At 45.9% G+C, this 22,577-nt stretch overlaps 1 protein-coding gene across 10 annotated transcripts in view; it reads right to left on the reverse strand.

Moving 5' to 3' along the window:
• Window positions 1-1,359: 1,359 nt before the first annotated feature.
• LPIN1 (lipin 1) overlaps window positions 1,360-22,577 on the reverse strand; it is a 144,806-nt gene continuing 123,588 nt past the window's right edge. For 7 of the 10 annotated variants that reach the window (XM_033176529.1, XM_033176532.1, XM_033176535.1 and 4 more), the window contains 4 exons: window positions 13,558-13,710; window positions 9,434-9,548; window positions 8,211-8,314; window positions 1,371-4,125 (listed from right to left, as the gene is read on the reverse strand). In XM_033176529.1, coding sequence (XP_033032420.1) covers window positions 3,966-4,125; window positions 8,211-8,314; window positions 9,434-9,548; window positions 13,558-13,710 — 532 coding nt within the window. In that variant the 3' untranslated portion in view covers window positions 1,371-3,965. Of the gene's footprint in view, window positions 4,126-8,210; window positions 8,315-9,433; window positions 9,549-13,557; window positions 13,711-22,577 lie in introns of all 10 variants that reach the window. The other 3 variants (XM_033176525.1, XM_033176527.1, XM_033176526.1) reach the window with 3 other exon arrangements.

Genomic DNA, 22,577 nt, shown 5'->3' on the forward strand with positions numbered 1-22,577 from the left:
TTTTTAAGATGGGGACAACTTAACTTTCCTCCAGGACAGTTCCCCTGTTCTAGGGCTGTAGTAGGGCCACGTGCATTCCCTTTTCCTGGAAAGGGCACTCTGGGGTCCGATGCTGATGGTCAATAGCCCCATCGTCAACCTTCCTCGGCTTCTGATGCAAGAGTGCTGATGTGTCCGTGTTTGAGAACCAAGCTGTAAAGCCTTTTTAACATTCAGGCGATCACAGCTGAGACACTGGGGAAATCCAAGCCCCCGAGCTCCTTTCCCCCGCACACGTGACAGCTGCCTGCAGAGTTCCGCCAGCACGTGGGCATCAACAGGCCGAAGACAATCATCTAGATGAATTTTTATTTTAAAAGAGCCCACACACTGAAGTCTGAGTTGGAACAGATCCGTGACAGTGTTCAACAAAATGAGAAGGTGTTGTTTCTTACGACGCAAAAGCATTAATCCTACAGGCACCTAGAGATGAACCGTTTGGATGTGGGCTTCGTTAGGAATTCAGCCTAGTATCTTGACCAGCTGTGTTGCATTTAGGGGGCCAATACTTTTCCATTTATTCCGAAAACGCTTAGGCTGATGCAGGTAAATCAATAGGAAGTCTCCAGCCACATCCACATGTAAAATCAATAGGAATTATGACAGTTTTCAGCTTCTATGATTGCACTAGTCAAGGATTTTGATTCATTCAAAATGAAAAATGAATCTGGGGTTCACCACAGAGAAGAGTCGAAAAAATGAGGACAGCAGATGTGAGGCTGGGGAACCCCCATGGGCTAAGCACGATTCTAGGTCAGGCCCTGAGAGGCACTTCATGAAATTCACTTGATTGAAACCTCCCTCCTCCTGAATCATCCCACCAGGGCAGGGAGGGATCCTGGGTACAGCCTTCTCCTCTCTTTTTTCATCTCTCCCCTCCCTCCCAAGTGCATAGAGAAGGTTGGTCTTTTACCCATTTAAATCTAAAACATCAGGAAAAACATGTATTCCAAATAGTGAACAATTCATAGCCTGAAGATTTTTTTTTAGAATATGCTTGATAACACACCCCAGAAAAATCAACAACCGAGTAACTTACCAAAAACTATTTAAAATTCACACACGAGGTCAGGAGATCGAGACCATCCTGGCTAACACGGTGAAACCCTGTCTCTACTAAAAAATACAAAACACTAGCCGGGCGAGGTGGCGGGCGCCTGTAGTCCCAGCCACTCGGGAGGCTGAGGCAGGAGAATGGCATAAACCTGGGAGGCGGAGCTTGCAGTGAGCTGAGATCCAGCCACTGCACTCCAGCCTGGGTGACAGAGCGAGACCCCGTCTCAAAAAAAAAAAAAAAAAAAAAAAAATTCACACACCTGATTTTCAGAGAAGTCTTTCATCGGTCTCATTTATTGCAATATTTTCTAGCTTTGCATCCAGTACAACACAATGAAGTATCACAGTGATTTTTATCGTTGCACCAGCATATACAAATACAGATCAAATGTAAATAAAATATGCTTACAGTGGTAATCCAAACATAAAACTGCAAAGGGAATTCTCTTTGAAAGTGTAGTTATTTTTCTCCAATGTACCAGGTATATATTTTTCTCTATGCCAGGTATACATATTTTTCTTCATCACATGTGACAAACATCTGATGACTTGTCACTAAGTGGGATTCATTTCCATAGGGCAACTTTGAAATGTGTGGTCCAAATACAGCATTCCAAAACATGACCTCAGCATCACTGGGTTATAGTCATGGACACAAAGATAAACCAACTTGCATATGCGTGAGTGCAGCCCATATAGAAATCTCACTTTCAGAAGCCAGAAGGCAGGTGTTAATATGCCAGCCTTGCCAGGGCTCACATTGAACTTGACACAGATCTGAGAGTGTGACTTTCTGGAAGGCATGCTCTGTTTCATAGTGCAGTGATGTGGAAGTTTAAGGTACATCAAAATTCGGGGTCCAAAATTGCATGTTCTGAAAACTCCGCCTGCAGAGTGTGCTGGGGCAGAGGGTTGCCCGACTGCAAACTGCATGGGGGATACGTCCCCCCATTCTCACAGCCAAAGTTCCTCCCAGGTGCAAAGGAGAAACTGTGAACCTTCGCAGGCCCATGAGCTTATACTTAGTTCAGAGCAGTTAAAATTCACTCAAATACCCTCATTGCATAAATAATGAATATAGCCTCTTTAGGTTACTAGTGAACAGGTGCAGAGAAGTTAGTTAAGGCAGGCCAATTTTTTTTTTTTTTGACATGGATTCTCACACTGTCACCCAGGCTGGAGTGCAGTAGCGCCATCTCGGCTCACTGCAACCTCAGGCAGGACTATTTTTAATTATTTTTAATATCTTCAAAAGGAATCTGCACATGCACATCCGTGTTTCTACAGAAATCGCAATTGATGGCAGATCTATGTTTGCCTTTGTGTGTCCACACGAACCATTTGGCAAAGGCATCCAATGCTAACAGGGCCCACCAACTAAACGGAGGCAACAACTCTGTGGATTTTCTTTCACAGAAAGAGTAAAATTTCATTCAACTGTTCCATTTTTTGCCTCCTGTGATTCAAACAAGGAAATTTAAATAGGAAAATGTTTCAATCGTTGGAGTAAAACACTCTTTAAAAAAATAATGCTTCGAAAAGTAAAGCAAACTCTTTTACCAAAATAATTCTTTCACTTTTCAAACTGTTCTGTCCACAAGCCAGTGTAATAAACAAGTAAAAGAATCACATTCTGTCAGCTTAAAGAATGCCACTCAAATTATTACTTTTTCACTTGCCCTTAACTTGAGTGGAAAAAGCTAAGGAAAATAAATGACTCATAAATCCCAAAAGATCAGTCTATGAGAAAGAGAGAATAAGGCCCTTTGGATAGTCTAACACATACGTCTTTTTAATATATTAATGACAGTGGTATAGAAAGAACATGACTAAAATGCCTATCACAGTAACCTAATCAGAGTAAAACAATAAATAATATCTAAAAGAATATAGTTTAACTTCTTGAAACTATTTTCTTAAAACTAACCAGTTTCTTTGGAGAGCTCTCAATAGAAGTCAATTATCATTATCATTTGGCATAAGTGTGCTCAAGTCCACATAGTCAGCACCACCTTGCTGGACGGAAGGAAGCCGGCAGTGTCGAACTCATTCAAAATACTGCCTTAGTAATATTTACTATCATTTTAATCTAAGGCATTGCAAAGTTACCATGAGCTAGATGAAGCGCATTCTAAATAAAATATCTGCCATAGATACATTAAGGCATAAATATTTCAGCCTTGAGCCACAAAAACTGAGGGAAATATGCCAATTAAATAGACTATCTTTAACAAAAGGAATTAAAGAAAAACTTATCACCTAAAAATGAGACTAGTCAGCAAATACTGTAAGGGGCCCATCCACGAGGCCAAGTCTGAGGCCAGGCCTGGACCCAGTGACGTCTGAATTTCTATCAGAGACCTCAGATCCAGGTCACATGAGCCTTCACAGCCCTCCCCACTGTATTCAGAAGGTGGTGGCACTAACATTGCTATAATGGAAATGCACCCCCTACTTTGCCAAAAACCGTGCGTATCTGGCATTCCTCGATTGACCCTGTCCTAGGCAGGGACAGCCCTCAGACAGCCACCTTCTGCCTAGGTTTCACAGCCCCAAACTGCACGTGAATAGCTACTTGCTGGGGCAGGCCGGAAAGGCAGCATCGTAACTGGCATTAAGCCACAACTGTGGAATGCTTTTCACGGTACAAATGCGCCCAACTCCTCGCCTAGAAAGTGCTCCCTTCCTACTTGCTTAGAAATGTAAGCCTCAGGGTGGGGCAGAGGAGAAATGCTTCTCAATTCTCTCTGCTGTCAGGCCAATGACGACGCGCCAGGCTCCCAGGTGGAGCGGTGCACTCCCAGGAGATTTATCCTTTAATGGGTGACAACCAGGCTCTGCACTGCTGGCAAGAGGCTGCTTGGGACATTTTACGCTGAGGCAGAATGAATGTCCTGGTTTTCAAAAGGTGGCAGTGGCTCTCTCCAAAAGGTGAAGTTACTGAAGGTATCCGAACAGGGGAAGTCTGAAGAATGGCTTCTTTTCAGCAACGGGAACACGTGGTCGACTACTTCACAGAGTCTGACATACCTGGAAGGAAAGGGACATTGTCACTGCCACGGAGTGACACCAGCTCTGCACCCCGGGGCTGCATGTAGAAGTCAAGAGAGATCCACAACCTCAAGGAGCAGATGGCCTACTTATTGACACGACTGAAGCCATTCTAGAATCATTTGTTATCGACTAATTGAAAATGAGAGATAAAAATGAAGAGCATACAAAGGAGGCATCAGAGAAGGCTCTGGGGAAGAGGTGGGTGGGACCCGACTTCACTTGAAGGACAGGAGAAGGGGAGACAGCCAAGCAAAAGACGGCAGGAGGACGTCAGCATGGCCAAGGGATAGCACCTGCTGCAGGGGTCACATACGGGACATCGGGGGAAGAATCACAGACCAGGCACGTCTTTGGAGCACCAGACAGAGACTGCTTCATTGCATAGTGAAAAGGAGCTGGGTCCTGGGGTTACAGAGACATTCATTTGACCTTCAGCTCTGCCATTTACTAGCTGCGTGATCTTGGGCAAATGGCATAATCTAGCTAAGCCAATTTCCTCCACTGTAAAGGAAGGAAAATAAAAACTAGGCCACAGTTTTAAGGTTAATTAAATAAAATAACATAGGCAACATTAAAATAATGTATACTGGGTGCTCAAATGTATCTAAGCGACAAATTATGAACACGTCTTAGAGAAAAAAGCCCCGGTTGCCATGACGGTCAAGAGACCTGGGCTCTCCTGGTTGCTGTAACCTTGGACAATTCTCTTGCCCTCTCGGCGCCCTTCATCTTTATAGTGTGTGGAGGTGAATTAGAGCAGGGCTTCCCAATGCTTCCTACAACGTTCTCTTGCTCTCTTTTTATTTGCATGCCCAAAAATATGTGGCATGTTAGTTTCTGTGGCTTATACTATGAAAAGAAAGTTGCTATATTGAATATGCATGTTCAGACCTCCAGGCACCTCCAAACTGAGATTCTGGCACACCCAGTCCTCTGCCAGCCATCCCCAGATTCCTCCCTGACAGTCACTGATCCCTGTCTAGTTCCAAATTGCTAAGAACCTAAATCGCATGTTCTGAAGTATAAAATAATGTATTAAATGAGGCTGAGTGTGTATATTTAATAAAGGACCTCCAAAGGACTTTTGAGAAACAGCGTGCTTGCACAAAATGGAAAAATGATGTCTCCTAATATAAAACTAAGAGTTATGTCTTTCCTGGGGATTCAAACAAACAGACAGATTTTTAAAATACCTCCCAGCTTTCAGACTTATTTGTCTGAGGTTTGTGGCTGCAGCAGGAGGGCCCCTCCCTGCAGGCTTGACTGCAAGGCTGCGGCGGGCACTGGACGCAAACCCACTCTCACACTCTCTGAGCAGCCAGGCCGAGTTTCATCTGCGCGCCTCCCCCAGACCGACCTCCACGCACAGGGCTCCTCGGGAGCAGGCACAGCTTATGCACAGACGCTCACAAACGAAAGGGAGAAAGAACTGAGCTGCTCCCCCTGTGTGGCCCCATCCATCTGAAGACATTTCAGATGACTGTCCCAGTTCTGAACGACAAGCACTTACTTGGCTCAGAAATAGCTATACCAAGTTCAGTGCCAGAGAAATGTAAGCCCCCTGGGGGAGGAGATTTCCTCTCTCACAGGAACAACCCCGCCTCCAGTCCAGGTGTAAATCGACAACCTCCCCTGGTAATGAGTCAAGTAAGTCTGCAGAGCTCCACCCCAGGCCAAGCCATGGGCGAGGTGTGCATGTTAACCCTAGAGCCTCCGTCAATGCAATGGACCTCAGAGGCCACCTAGCCAAACCCTCTCAGATGCTGGAGTCCCTTTTGCATGCACCTCATGGCAAGACCTGCCGCTTTCCCATTCCTGGACAGTGTCTCACTGGTTGAAAGTTCTTTTCGATCCTGATATGTTTGGCTGTGTCCCCACCCAAATCTCATCTTAAATTCCCACGTGTTGTGGGAGGGACTCAGTGGAAGTTAACTGAATCATGGAGGCAGGTCTTTCCCATGCTGTCCCCGTGATAGTGAGTAAGTCGCATGAGATCTGATGGTTTTATAAGGGGGAGATTCCCTGCACGAGCTCTCTTTCTGCCTGCTGCCATCCATGTAAGACATGACTTGATCCTCCTTGCCTTTGACCATGACGGTGAGGCCTCCCCATTTTTTTTTTTTTTTAGATGGAGTCTCACTCTGTCACCCAGGCTGGAGGGCAGTGGTGCGATCTTGGCTCACTGCAACCTCCGCCTCCCGGGTTCAAGTGATTCTCCTGCCTTCGCCTCCCAAGTAGCTGGGATTACAGGTGCAAGCTGCCATGTCCGGCTTTTTTTTTTTTTTTTGTATTTCTAGTAGAGATGGGGTTTCACCGTGTTGGTCACGCTGGTCTTGAGCTCGTGACCTCAGGTGATCCACCCGCCTCAGCCTCCCAAAGTGCTGGGATTACAGGTGTGAGCCACCGCGCCCGGCCTACATCCTTTTTCCTGTATAAATTACCCAGCCTTGGGTCCGTGTCTTTATTAGCAGCCTGAAAACAGACTAACACAGATCCTAAACAGAAACCCACTAGGTCCTCTCCAGCCTGGGGAATGAGGGGGGAGCAAGAACGAGACATTGTCACAGTCAGCCACTTAGAATAGAAGAGGCAGCAGAAACTGCAAGGAAGGGTTAAAAAAGGAATCAAGTTCCTCCTGTTTTTCTGCCAATCAGGAAGCAGCCTGACACTGACTCGCCTTCTACAGGAGGGAACAGGGCCTTGGCTCCATCCTCCCCTCCCTGCACAACCCTTGAGGACTGCGCTTGGGTACTGGCATGACTGTAGGGTTAGAGGAGTCTTGTAGGGCAGTCCCAGGACTCCTGTTAGTCTAGAACTGCCCTGCTGACACTCAATTAGAATCCAACTGGTGTAAGGACCATCTTGAAAGTAAAAATCTGCCCTTGAGGGAACTTAGCTCTCTATCTATCTAAAATCACAGGAGCTACATGGAGAAAACTAATCCATAGTAATCTCCTAGAACCAAATTCCCCTAGTCTAACTCCTCCAGATAAAGAGGACCCCCTTGGACTCTCTGGGGTCACTAAGGCCAGAGGCTTTTTTTTTTTTTTTTTTTTTGGGAGATGGAGTCTAGCTCTGTTGCCCAGGCTGGAGTGCAATGGCGCGATCTCGGCTCACAGCAACCTCCGCCTCCTGGGTTCAAGCGATTCTCCTGCCTCAGCCTCCTGAGTAGCTGGGATTACAGGCATTCACCACCACACCCAGCTAATTTTTCTATTTTTAGTAGAGACAGGGTTTCCCCATGTTGGTGAGGCTGGTCTTGAACTCCCAATCTCAGGTGATCCACCCGCCTCGGCCTCCCAAAGTACTGGGATTACAGGCATGAGCCACCGCACCCGGCCTGCCAGAGGCTCTTTTCCAGGTCTGCACAGACAAGACCAGAAGAGATGTGGTCTCTGAAATGGACAAGGCAGGAAGACAAGGGTCTGCCTGGGCTGACGTCACCCAGTGGGCCCACCTCCCAACAACATGGAAGGAGGAAGTGCTCTCCATTCTAAGAAGTTAGGAACCCGATGGGGACAGGATAAAGTCAAGAGTGATTCTAAGTACACAAGCATGCCGCATTAGAAAGAGTAATCCCGTGTAGCCCACTGACTCAGGAAAACTGGGCTTTGACCAAAAATATGAGGGGAATTCTTAACAATTACACAGCAATGTCTCTGGTAAGAAACATTTGGTATGTGAAGAGATATACAGTTCCTCATCTTTAAATATAGCTTCACATATTTCAGTTTGGTTACATTTCTCATTCACATTCTAGGCTTTCAAACCTAACTTGGCAAATCTAAACTACTAGTTTTCAAATTCATTCAATTCCATTCTGTAGCAGAATTTAACCACGAGTTTAAATTTTAGACCCAGAGGGGCTCTGATTCAGTGCCAGCTGTCTAAAAATTATGTTTTGGACAAAATATGAGGAGTTGAAATACATTTCTTCATTATAAGAATTAGAGATTAACATGCAGGCAGCAAAGGGGAAGAGGTACACCACGAACTGGGAAGCGTCATTTTAAGATAATGGTACTGATATAATAATCACATAAAACATGTACAATACTCACGATGAGATGTTGGTCTTCGCATGCTCCTGTACCAGCTCTCCTTTAGGGTTGACAGTAAATATTCTATTCAAAGACACTCCTACTTGCTTGTATGAATACACATCCTATATGTGGTAAAGGTGATTTAAAGTGTTCATTAGAAAAAAAGAGTTCATTGTAAAAACAAGTCCACGGTATTTCTGATTTGATGAAATACCAAATTTTCATTAACCAGAGCTCTACCTCAAAGTGGTGCAGTGAAAGTATATCCTTTTTTTTTTTTTTTTTTTGAGACGGAGTCTGGCTCTGTCGCCCAGGCTGGAGTGCGGTGGCCGGATCTCAGCTCACTGCAAGCTCCGCCTCCCGGTTCACGCCATTCTCCTGCCTCAGCCTCCCGAGTAGCTGGGACTACAGGCGCCCGCCTCGTCGCCCGGCTAGTTTTTTGTATTCTTTAGTAGAGACGGGGTTTCACCGTATTAGCCAGGGTGGTCTCGATATCCTGACCTTGTGATCCGCCCGTCTCGGCCTCCCAAAGTGCTGGGATTACAGGCTTGAGCCACCGCGCCCGGCCAGTGAAAGCATATCCTTCGATGGGAAACTGTTCAATTAGTTTTGCTCTCTGGGCCTCAACTCCCTCATCTGTTCAAGGACTGGGTTAAAGAAAAGACAACCTATCAGGTCGCGCAATTCTAACATTCCTTCAGGTTATTCTCTGACCCATATTCCTACTTCATGAAAATCTCCCATAATTTTCAAAAGTAGGACTTTCCGACGGAGCAGTTAGTACCTAACTACATTCTCTAGAATACTTAGCTTTCTAGTAAATTTGGGCATACGTGCAAAATCTCAAAGCGCTTCTTTCATGATACGAGACAACACTAGATGTGAGATGCTGAATTCACCATCATGGTTAGGACTAATTTTGCGGTTCCCTTCTGGTAGAAAGAACCTAATCCGATTACATGTTCTCGCTTTACTGCTTTAATGAATCATTTGGAATTTGGAGTTTTAAGTCCCACATCTCAAGCTTTGACCCACTTGCCAACCTTCAAAGAACCCTGGAGGCCATAAGACAATTTGTAATCCCCTTCCCTTTAGATGTAGGCAAGTGGCTCTTCACCAGGCTACTGCTTCTAGGATGAGAATCTGACTCTACATATAGTTCTAGGATAGGGCTTTCAGATGACAGCAACCAGAAAACGCAGTCATTTCAAGGGTTTTTCTACACCCAATCTACTACTTACAGCCGGTCGGTTTCCAAAAGCAGCATAAAAGGGTTCTGTATTGGGGAAAAACAGGTTTTTGATGTCTGTCAAACACTGGACTTTAAACTTTTCTGGCTTCTTTTCAATCACTTCTCTGTTAAACAAATAAATAATAGATTAACATGAGAGGTTAAGCTTCCTTTAGCATCAAACTGTTTTTAGCTGACAAAGCTGCCACAACACTAAGAAAACTCAAATCTTCAAAAGTTTAGTGTGTGTCAGGCAGTTAAGACATCCCAGAAAAGCACGAGATGGAAAGTAAACCCATACTTTCAAGTCTTTCTACAAAGAAAACACCAAGGATGAGCCATTTCACCAAGAGTTCTCCTGGTCACCCAGGAAACAAAGAATGACAGAGCATAAAAACAAAAAGGAACATCTCTAAATTAATTCGATGAGGCTAGCATAACCTTAAAAACAAAACCTAAAAAAGAAAAGTATGGGCAAAGTGTGGACCAATCTCATTTGGAATATAAGCGCAAAAATTCTAAAATATATATATACATATAAGTGTGTGTGTGTGTGTGTATGCACAAATTGTAGCAATGTATAAAAGCTGGGTTTATTCCAGGAATGAAATAGCAATTTAATATTTAAAATCAATATAATATAACACATTATCAGGTTAAAAGAGAAAAACACGATCATCTCAACAGATACAAAAAGGGTATTTGATACCAGTTACCTCCCAACTTCAAATTCATTTTAAAAAATATTTAAATTTAAAAAGAGGATTTGATACAATTTAACATCTAATCCAGATGAGAACTCCAACCAGGAATGGAAGGGAATACTAAAAAACCTAGAGTGAACATCTTATTAACAGTGAAATAATGATGGTCTGTATCACTGTGGCAATTCACTGTTGTACTGCCTGCCCTATCAAATGCAATAACATAAGAAAAATAAATAAAAGTTATATATATTAGAGAGAATTAGGGGGAAAAACTGTCATCACAAAAAACAAATATGCACATTAAAAAGCTGAACCTACACATGAATTACCAGAATTAAAAAGACTCTAATAAGGTTAGCAAGTCAATGTACAAAAAAAATCAATGTACAAAAATTAATCGCATTTTCATGCATCTGAAACAAGTAGAAAAGTTAATTGTGTAAATGGTATTTTAAATTAAATTTTAAAGTATAAAATGTCTAGAAATAAACTTAACAGAAGATGTGCCAGACCTTTACGGCTAAAATTATAAAATCTTACTGAAATACATTAGGAAAGACCTAAACAAATGATGAAATAGACTAGACTCTTGGATTGGAAGATCCAATATAATTTTGAGATATTAAGTCTTCCTAAATCACTCTACAGATTCGCTGCAATTTCAGTCAAACTCATAACAGTGTCTTGGCTGTTTTGATGCAATTTGAGTCTAGAAGCTATGAAAACGAGCAGAAAGCCAGGTCTAGCACTTCCGATGCTGGGAAGGTGAGGAGCTTCTGCAGCTGTGGGAGATGGGACACTATGGCCTTGGCCAATTCGTCCAGGCCTTTGCCAGTGGAACAAAACAGAAAGCCCCAAAACAGAATCACACATTCACAGATACTTGCTTTATGACCACAATGGCAACTTGGAGCAGCAAGGACAGGGCAGTCTTTTTAGCATGTGGTGCTGGGACAAATGAATATCCATGTAGGAAAAAAAAATTAAATTGCACCCCCACTTCATTCTACCTAAATAAATCCATTCTTAGTGGATTATAGACCCAAATGTGAAAGCAACACCTTCAGATAAAATACAGGACTGTCTTCATGCCCACAGGTCAGAGAAGACTTTGGTAATACACAAAAAGCACAACTACTGAGGAAACAATATGCTCAATGACATAAAACTAAGTTTATTTTCATCAAAAGCTATGAACTGGGAAAAGATACCCACAGCACTCCTGACAAAGGCCAAGTGATCGCCATCCTGTGCCAAGGGCTTGTTTCTGCCCACTGCACCACACGCATGTCCACCCACTACATTCCCCTCCTGCATCCTAATTCAAAACCTAGCGGTAGAATCAGAACTGCACCCAGTTAAAGAGTTGTGCTAAGGAAGGTCATTTGTGTGCCCATCAATGATAGACTGGATAAAGAAAATGTGGCACATATACACCACGGAATACTATGCAGCCATAAAAAAGAATGAGCTAATGTCCTTTGCAGGGACGTGGATGAAGCTGGAAGCCATCATTCTCAGCAAACTAACACAGGAACAGAAAACCAAACACTACGTGTTCTCACTCATAAGTGGGAGCTGAACAATGAGAACACATGGACACAGGGAGGGGAACATCACACACCAGGGCCTGTCAGGGGGTGAGGGGGCAAGGGGAGGGACAGCATTAGGACAAATACCTAACACATGCGGGGCTTAAAACCTGGATGACAGGCTGATGGGTGCAGCAAACCACAATGGCACATGTATACCTATGTAAAAAACCTGCACGTTCTGCACATGTATCCCAGAACTTAGGGTAAAATTTAAAAAAAAAAAAAAAAAAAGGAAGGTCATTTGCATCAGGGCAGACTTGGCTAGCAATTCTAGAGAACCCCACGGGACAGCTAGCACATGGAATGGCTGTGGCTTGATGGCAGCCCTGGGAAGGACCAGGCTGGTGGCCATTTGCCGCAGGAGCACTTTGGCCTTCCAAGAGGACATACCAACTATGTGATTTAGGGTTCTTAAAATAATTCCTTCCAGGGAAAAAGCAATATACCTTAGACAATGATATTTAAATAAGGAAATGAGAAAAGGATCACTTTAAACGTATAGATAGCATTAGGATGTCAGAGTAACAATGTCGACTTTTTGCTTGGCCTAGCAAAGCCTTACTACTTAACGCAGGCTGATGAACGGCTTGTTGCAAATTGTCAGCATAGCTTAGGGACACAATTTCATTAAAATATCAGGATTTCTATGGAGATCAGTGCTGTTACGATAGCTCTGAGGACTTGAAATACACTAGGTTGTGCCTGACTTTTCTCCCCTAGAACGTGCGTGTCTCAATTTGAGATCCTTTACTACAGGAAAAAAGCTACTGCTTACACAAAACAACACCGTGATGGAAAAGGTACCTACAGAGCTAAAGGAAAATACACAAGAATCAACATGGCATTGGGGGCCCATTTAGATTCTTCCATTGTTTGCATGATTAGCAGCAGCCAACAGTTCATCTGGTCTTCAAATTCAGGCAGAATCACACCAATGACATTCATAAAGACCAAGTCTATGATACTTATAATCAGCCTTCAGCAGGGCCCAACGTCCCATGGTTGACCACAATAGATTTGCCTTTGAGAGGTATCTAGTAAATTGCCCTGGGCCTCCAACTACAGAGACATCCAGTGTTTTCTTCCTCCAACTACAGGGACATCCAGTGTTTTCTTCCCCCAACTACAGGGACATCCAGTGTTTTCTTCCCCCAACTACAGGGACATCCAGTGTTTTCCTCCTCCAATTCCATGGGGCCAGAGTTAGTCTAGCTTAGCTACCTTGATATGGCCCAGTAGATGAAGGGAGGAAGGCAATCAGAAATTGGCTAGTGGTCTGTTAGAGAACCCTCAAAACGAGCAGTGTTCCCAGAACGCTAAGACAGAAAATAACAAGTATGATGGGTGGCAAAAGCCAGGTGGACGATGGTCATTGGTAGATGGGCCACTTAAGGATCCCTAAGGAGATGAGATAGAGGCTCATTGTCCAAGGGACATTAAGATTTAGCCAGGCTACTCAAGAAGAGATGGAGCAGGAGAGTGACCCAGAAAGAGGGGAACAGCATGTGCAAATGCTCCAAGCAGAGACAATTGTCTGGGAGACATAGACTGAGATGTAGAGACGAGAGAAACACCCCTGGAGAGGAGGGGAGGCACGGGCCATGAGGAGCCACCAGGCGCCAAGCTCCTGAGTCTGGGCTTGGCCTGAAAGCCGTGAGGAGCCAATGCAGGTGTGGACCTGTGTTTGGAATGATTTTCCTGGTGCCGGCTATGGAGCATGGATATTGGTTGGAGAAGACCAGTGAGGAAGCTATTCTTACAAAAATTGCAGTTAGGAAGAGAGAGGGTCTGAACAGGCCCACAGATGTAGGTGTAGGGAGCAGGCCTGGTACCTGTGCAGGGCAGAGAAGAGGCTGCTGGGACTCAGCAGCAGGGGCCCCTGGGGCAGCACCGTGCCCCTCTCGTTGACCCAGTGCAGGTAGCCCCGCGTCATGTCCGCCATCCCGATGGCACGGGCAGAGCAGTACAGAAATTTATATCCGTTCCTGAAAGACATAAAACATTCATATTTCATGGCATCAGAAAATGGGAACTTTTTGCCTTCACAAATCCTGATCCAGATCTGTTCTGAAGAATGGCACTGTTTCAAGTTCCCCCACATACAAAAGTCCACATTCTACAAAATCTTGCTTGCAATTGAGAAATAAGCTTAAATACATTTCACTGTAATTCACTAAGCACTTCTGTGTTCCCCACTTTGTTTAATCCTCAGAAGAACATGGCTGGATGAGTATTTTCCCCTGGTTTTACTACTATGGAAACTGAGGTTCAGATGGATGAAACTGGTTCACCTGCCTGCGCCTGAGCCCTTCATACTCCCCCGGTCCCAGCTCTTGGCTAGAGCCCCTGCGACATGTCCATAGCCACCTGCCAATTCACACACTTTGCTCCAGCATTTGCTTTATTAGCCCCTACACACATCCCATTAAATTCCTCCTCTCTTTTGAGTAATTCACATCTGCACATAAATATTCTGCAATCTCTCATTTCATCCTAAAAAAAAGCCAAGCCAGAACAACCACACACACACACACACAGACACACAGACACACACAGACACACACACACAGACACACACACACAGACACACACATACATACACACACACACATACACACACAGACACACACACACAGACACACACACACACAGACACACACACAGAACAGACACACACACAGACACACACACAGACACACATACACACACAGACACACACACACACATACACACACAGACACACACATACACACACACAGACACACACCACAGACACACACACACAGACACCACACACACACAGACACACACACAGACACACACACAGACACACACAGACACACACACACACACAGACACACACACACAGACACACACACACACACACACAGACACACACACACACACACACACACACACACACACACACACACACACACAGACACACACACACACACACACAGACACACACAGACACACACACACACACACACACAACACACAGACACACACACAGACACACACACACAGACACATACACACACAGACACACACAGACACACACATACACACACACACACCACACAGACACACAGACACACACAGACACACACACAGACACACACACACAGACACATACACACACAGACACACACACACAACAGACACACACACACACAGACACACACATACACACACACAGACACACACACACACACATACACACAGACACACACACACAGACACACACAGACACACACACATACACACACAGACACACACAGACACACACACACAGACACACAGACACACACAGACACACACACAGACACACACACACAGACACATACACACACAGACACACACACACACACACATACACACACACACACACACACAGACACACACACACACACAGACACACACACACACAGACACACACAGACACACACGCCAAAACGTCCTTAGTCTCTCTTTGGCTAAGATACCATTTCTCTGTTCCCTTTTGTAGTAAAATTCTTCCAAAAAGCTGAGTATACGCATTGAGTCCACTTCTTCACCTTCCTTCCTCTCCTCACTCCCAGCAGACTCTCATTCTCTCGTTCCCTTCCTTGCTGTCCCTGCACAGGTCACCTTGATGCCCATCTTGCCAAACCCAGGTATCAACTCTCGATTCTTGTAGGAATGGACTCCCCAGTAGTCTCTGCCTCAGGGGTTCGTTCCTTCTCCCGGAGCACCTGAGTCACTCAGCCCCCAGGACTCCACAGTGACCGGGTGTTCTCCTCTTCAGCAGCCACCCCTTCCCAGACACGGCGGCTCGACTGCTCCCATCTGCACTGCCAGTCTCAAAACGTACAAGCGCCCAGGGTCTCAGGCCTCATCTCTCCATAGAGGATCTGGGGATCTCACCCACTTCCATGGCTCCAAATGCCATGTCTAGACTGAAGCAACATAACTATTCTATGAATGCAACTTTGTTGCATTAGCAGGACTCCATCTCACATTTTTTTTTTTTTTTTTTTTTTTTTTGAGAGAGAGCCTTGCTCTGTCCCCCAGGCTGGAGAGCAGTGGCGCAATCTTGGCTCACTGCAACCTCTGCCTCCCAGGTTCAAGCAATTCTCCTGCCTCAGCTTCCCAAGTAGCTGGGATTACAGGCATGCACCACCACGCCCGGCTAATTTTTGTATTTTTTGTAGGGAGCGAGTTTCACCATGTTGGCCAGGGTGGTCCCGAACTCCTGACCTCAGGTGATCCACCTGCCTTGGCCTCCCAAAATGCTGGGATTACAGGCATGAGCCACTGAGCCCGGCCCCATTTCACTTTTTTTTAACCATCAAAAATTTAGTGTCTAGAATGAAATGTGCTCTAAGCATAAAAACTTGGTATCAAGTTTCAAGGTCTATTATAAAAAAAAGAAGGTATGATATATTTCATTAATCATTTTCATATTGATTATATGTCTAAGTGATATCATTTTGAATATGTTGGATTAAGTAAAATATATTATCCAAAAATTTTTAAACACTACCCCAAATGCATGGACCCTGTCCAGACCCCTCTCCCAAGCTGCAGCTACTATGAACTCCACATTATACCCACTGTGCAGTACAGGCTCACTGTGGACCCCACAGTACTCATCATACTCCAAAATGGGTACCTCCAAAACCACACACACCACAGCGGCTCCTCCCCAACTCACCCCGAGACTCCTCGGGAGCCCGTGTTGCAAGTAGCAAGTGGCATTCTCCTAATCCAGGTGTGACGTCCAACCCTCAGGGGCCCCACTGGTGTCTACTTGCCCTCAGCCCTCACACCATACAATCAGCAGGTCCTCTCTGCTCCACCGCCAACAGCCACCCAAACCGCCCCTCAGCACCACCCAGTGCCCCCACCACAACCACACTGCACGGCCTCCCGGCCTCTGTTGCTGCGACAATCTTAAATGACCTCCCTGCTGCTATCCCGACTCCACATGGTGCTCTAAGAAAACGTAAAGCGTAGCCCACTCACACTCAGAACCCTCCCGAGGCTGCACCTCTTGCAGACATCATCCAAACCCTTCACTGTGGCCTATAAGACCAAGAAGACCTGGCCCCCACCTTTCTCTCCAAGCCCAACCCCATCTGCGATGACTTCCAACTCCTCATTCCTGGCAAACCACACAGGTGTTCCCATCCTTCCTCCAACTCGCCACGCTCATCTGTGCTGGCACTTGCCCATGCCGTTCCTTCTGCCTGGAACACCTTTCCCCCAGTCCGCAGGGACGGCTCACACCCTCACCTCACCTAGGTCTCTGCTGGATCTCGCCTCTCCAGAGGGCCTTTCCCTTGACCTCCCCTACACGATCAAACACAGCCCCCCTCACTCCTCACCCAGGCACTGGCCCTCGCTCTGCCTTCCCTCTCCTCCTAGCACTGATCACTAATACGACGTTACAGTCCCTTATTCAGCTGTATCTCTCATTCATCCATAAACTCCATGAGGACAGGGACTTTGCTACAACCCCAGTACCAAAAACAGTGCTTGACTTGTAGCAGACACTTAGTGAATATCTGCTGAATGAGTGAATGAACTGCCCGCTTCCTATCCAACGTATTGCTCTACCATAAATATTTTATAATGGCCAATGGACTTGTTTCAAAAACTGCTCAATAATATGTTCTTTAAAACTAAGAAACAGGAAAGTTTTAAGACAAAAAGAATCTAGACATAACAGCTTATCTGGAATACAGGGATGCATCTGAAAATCAGTCTTTTCAATTTCTTTTTTTTTTCTCTCTCTCTCTCTCTCCTCTTTTTTGAGACAGAGTCTCGCTCTGTCACCAGGCTGGAGTGCAGTGGCACGATCTCAGCTCACTGCTACCCCCGCCTCCCGGATTCAAGCAATTCTCCTGTCTCAGCCTCCTGAGTAGCTAGGACTACAGGCATGCAGCACCACACCTGGCTAATTTTTTGTATTTTTAGTAGAGACGGGGTTTCACCATATCGGCCAGGATGGTATCAATCTCTTGACCTCCCAAAGTGCTGGGACTACAAGCATGAGCCTCCGCACCTGGCCAATCTTATTAATTTCTAAATATCTTTGTATTTTAGCCATCTAATTAATACAACCTTTAAAAAGAAATCACTATTTCCATGTATAGCTCTTCACATCAAAGTCCTAAAAGCTGCCACCTGCAGAGATCTAAGATGCTAATCTATACAAAACTGGATTGTCAAATATATTTCACAGTTGGGCCATGCCACTGAGTTACTGTCAGCGTGCCAGCATTCTTGCCTGACTAAACTTAGCTGGAAAGCCAGCTCGAGAGTGGCCTAATGGGGAAAACGCGTGCTGGTGGAAGAGCCTTCCCTCCCGCCTTCAACAAAAGCCGCCTGCAATGCCAACAAGTGCTCCCATCAAATGCTCAGGCAGCACTAAGTCTCCACGGTGCCTCTCACAGGGAAGACCCCTCACTCAGGAAGGCAACCAGTGGCAGGACATGCCCCACAGGCCAGCCCAGTTGAAGTCCCTGCTCAACCCGTAGGCTCCTTCCACGGTCCCTTCAATGCACACTCACTCACTGGGCGCTCCTGTGCCAGGCCACACGTGGGGTCTGGGGTGCCCACAGGACATGGCACAGCCCTGCCCTACAGGAGCAGAGAGTGCTTGGGGAAAATCAACAATTACCCAGCAGGAAAGGTGGGATCCAGGGATAGGAAGTGCCAGTGGATAAGGGTGCGATACACACACACATCACTCCTGTTCCTCTAGCATTCTCAGCAACTGGAACACCAGAATGGAGGAAAAAAAAAAAAAGAAGGATCCATGCCCAGGCTTGGTGCAAACAGTTTTCTCCTCTGCCCTAATCTCTGCATCCCTCTTAAGACACTGACTCAGGGAGATTTAAATAGTTTGGAAAGATCACCTTTGGGAGCATTTTGCAAGATAAGCTTCTAGACTGGAGTTTCTCAACACTGACATCTGAGACGGGAGGAGAGTCTGTTGGAGAGCAAGGCCCCCACAATGCCGCGTCACTGGATATGCAGCACCACCCTGGGTCCACCCACTAAGGGTCAATAGCATGCCCCAGTTATGTCCATCAGAAGCATCCCCGGACACTGCCATATGTCCATCAGTTGAGAGCCACTGCTGTAGAGAAAAATGACTCTGTGGCCCCATCTGCCATCCTAAGGGGAGAGAGGGTCACCAGCCACCTTGAGAAAGGAAGGCTCAGCACCACTCAGGCTTGGTGAGTCACCTCCCAGGCACTCTGCAACCTGGTTTCTGCCTACTCTCCTGCTTCATCTTTTACCTACCCCACCGTCTGCACCGGAGCCTCCCTTTCAGTGAGCCCACCCAGCACCTGCTCATCCCCCAGCCTCCCCTCTCGCTCCTACTTCCACCTGTGGTGAGCTTTCCTCTCCTTTGAAACCCTGCTCCTCCAGGAAGACTCAGCGGAGTGCCACCTTCTCACAGGGCCCTCCTCTCACACCTCTGTCAATCAAAATTAACTTCTCCTTGACATATGTCCAACAAAAACCAGCATCTTCCTCGCTCGATCTGCCCCTCACTGCCTCATCACAGGGAGCCCTAAGTGTCTCCTCCCACAGTACCACAAGCTTCTTGAAGGGAGAGACTGCTCAGCACCCCCGACGGCACTTAGGACAGCTCCTGGTACAACCAGAGTCCAGCGGAACCCTGTGAGTTTGGGCTGAGGTTTGGCTTGGAAAAGCAAAACACACCCTCGTGCAATCCACCCAGCCAGGAGCAGAGCATTCCCAGGTTAGCAGTGACCTCAGGGGTCATCTAGACTAATCTCCTCATTTTACAGAAGAGGAAACCAAAGCTCAGAGTAGGTACTCGGTCCCAGGGCCCAGTGTGAGCTAATGGCTGCTGCTTCTGGGATCCCGGCCCGACTCCCAATCAGACCTTCTATTTACCGCATCATCATATCTCTTACTGGCAGAGAGCAATGACTGCAATAAACAAAGAAGTGCTGATGTGAAAGAAAGAACTGCTGCAGGCAGGAGAAGAAAAAAGATCTAGGCCAGGTGCAGTGGTTCACGCCTGTAATCCCCGCACTTTGGGAGGCTGAGGTGGGCAGATCACCTAAAGCCAGGCACTGGAAACCAGCCTGGCCAACATGGTGAAACTCTGTCTCTACTAAAAATACAAAATTAGCCGGGCATGGTGGCATGTGCCTATAATCCCCGCTACTTGGGAGGCTGAGGCAGGAGAATCGCCTGAACCTGGGAGGCAGAGGTTGCAGTGAGCCAAGATCATGCCATTGCACTCCAGCCTGGGTGACAAGAGCAAAACTCCATCTCAAAAAAAAAAAAGACCCTAACAAGTCTGCTACAGATGCCTCTCATTTTCAGTCCACTGGCTTGGGACACCACACACCTAGGCCCTAGCAGAGCTAACGAACCTGGAGAAACACGATAAGTGTTCTTTTCCCTAAGTTACAAAAACACTGGCTTCTGGTTACATGAATATAAAAGCATGTATGAAATAAGGTCAAAAATTCAAACAATTATTGCCCAAATTTAGGGCCCAAAGGACCCCTTAGCTCAATGATTTAGATCTTTTAGGCAACAGTCCTTCTTGACTTTCCTTCTACTTTTGAATACACCTGAATCTGAAAGGGGTTCCTGTATCTTCCATTTGTATTTATTCTGTTTCATCAATACTCAAGCCAGCTTTATACCCTCTCTATGAACAAGGTGACAATTAGCCTTACGGATCATTTCTCATGGGCTGACTAGATCCAAACAAGTAATTAACTTCAGCAGAAAACAAAACTGTCCTTATTTGCTGTTGTTTCAGGCAAGTGGTTAACTGCAAGACTGGCTTTCTCTCTCTCTCTCTTTTTTTTTTTTAGACGGTGTCTTGCTCTGTCGCCCAGGCTGGAGTACGATGGTGCGATCTCAGCTCACTGCAACCTCCACCTCCAGGGTTCAAGCAATTCTCCTGCCTCAGCTTCCCAAGTAGCTGGGATTACAGGCACCCACCAACACATCTGGCTAATTTTTGTACTTTTAGTAGAGATGGGGTTTCAGCATGTTGGCCAGGCTGGTCTCAAACTCCTGACTTCAAGTGATCCACCTGCCTCGGACTCCCACAGTGCTGGGACTATTCGTGTGAGTCGCTGTGCCCAGCTGAAGACTGGCTTTTTCATTAGACAAATACGACAGTGCATAAAATGTAAGTCGCACCCAAATTCAGGGGAAGCAATGTCAGGAAAAAGTTCACAAATCCTCATGTAAATGGCATCTTTTTCCTGGTACCCAGTATGAGAACCATTTCTCTGTTTCTCTAGAAATCACAATACAGATTCAAAAGAATGATGGCAGTCATTAGAAGAGCGGGCCACAAGCCTTGGTCAATTCTTAGCCTGACGGTCTCCCAGCGGTGGCTGCTAAGGCCATCATGTGAGGAGGGTTGAGAGAGGCTGCCAGGATGGGAATTACTTTCATCAGTGGTCAGCTCTGGGGGCTGCCATCGTGTCCAGTCTGTCCTCCATGATGGGGACCAAGGCCAACAAGCCAGGCCCAAGCCCTCCAGTATCCACATAGAATCCAGCAAGTCCGGGGACAGGGAAGAGGCCAGAGCTGACTAGGGTCACCGATTGTGGCCTCAGGACTGTGGCATCTGAGCCAGGCATTAAAGGCTGCAAAAATATTGAGAGGCAAAAATCAGAGGGGAAGCCATGTCAAGCTGAGGCCACCACATAACAAAGGCAGGAAGATGGGGACGGAGTGCAGAGGAGGAACAGAGTCTCTGGATTAGAGCAGGAAGGGCTGAGAAACAGCAGCTGAAAATAAGGGCTTGGAAGAAGGCTGGGACCTGAAAGTGCCAGGTTTCAAATGCCACACCAAGGAGCTGGCACCTCCTCCTACGATGCTGAGCAGGGAACCCTGAAGGTGGTGGCAAAGCTGCCCTGAAGACGGGTTTTCAGAAGCCCTGGCCATCCTGCAAATCACACAGGCCTGACTGGGTGCCCCGGACAACACATACATCCAACTCCATGAGCAGGCAACTGTTGGGTCTCCACGTGACATCATGCTCCGGCCTTTCAACCAAAGTGATAGCACAGGAAGGGTACAGCAGTATCTGTGGGTCCAGACAAACAGGTTTCACTCATTCTAAACCAACCAGTCAAAGAATGGTCAGGGTTTCTTCAGTAAGTCACACAGCTTTATTTTTCATGAAGATCTCTCTTCTGAGAAAACCCAAGAGACAAATCAAGACCCAAAAAAAAAAATTAAAAAGCAACAGTGTTTGTTTAATGTTACGGTAAGGACGGAAATAGATTTATGTTCCAAAAACCAAATGAATCAGGCTGTGCACTACTCAATATCCTGACCCATGAGGGCTTCTTTCTTTCAACTAAAAATAGATGCAATTTTCAGTGTCACACAAGTCAAGGCAGCTCATGAGTAGATTAATCCTTCTAAATGAAAGGTCAGCCCATGGTGAGGCTGCAGGGAGGGGACTCTGCACGTCCGCCATCGACAGGCACACAGACTGGGATAACCTTTTTAGAGGGCAATTCGGCAATATTGATCAAATCTTTAAATGTGCTCATCCTTTGACCCAGCAATTCTACTCCTGGGAATCTACTTTACAGCAGGACTTCCCTAAGTGTATGTGCCTTCTTTATTTATTTATACATGCATTATATATCATAAGCATTGTACGTGAACGCTTACTGCATCGCTGTTGGCAATAGTGGAAAAAGTGGCAACTACCTACACGTTCACCAACAGACGGCGAGTTAAAGAAAGTATGGTATATCCAGATGACAGGGTTCTGCCCAGCAGCCAAAAGAGTAACGTAAATATTACATCAAATGAAACAAAAAGATAT

Source organism: Trachypithecus francoisi, unplaced genomic scaffold, assembly GCF_009764315.1.
Source record: "Trachypithecus francoisi isolate TF-2019V2 unplaced genomic scaffold, Tfra_2.0 Lachesis_group17, whole genome shotgun sequence".
Taxonomy (NCBI): Eukaryota; Metazoa; Chordata; class Mammalia; order Primates; family Cercopithecidae; genus Trachypithecus; species Trachypithecus francoisi.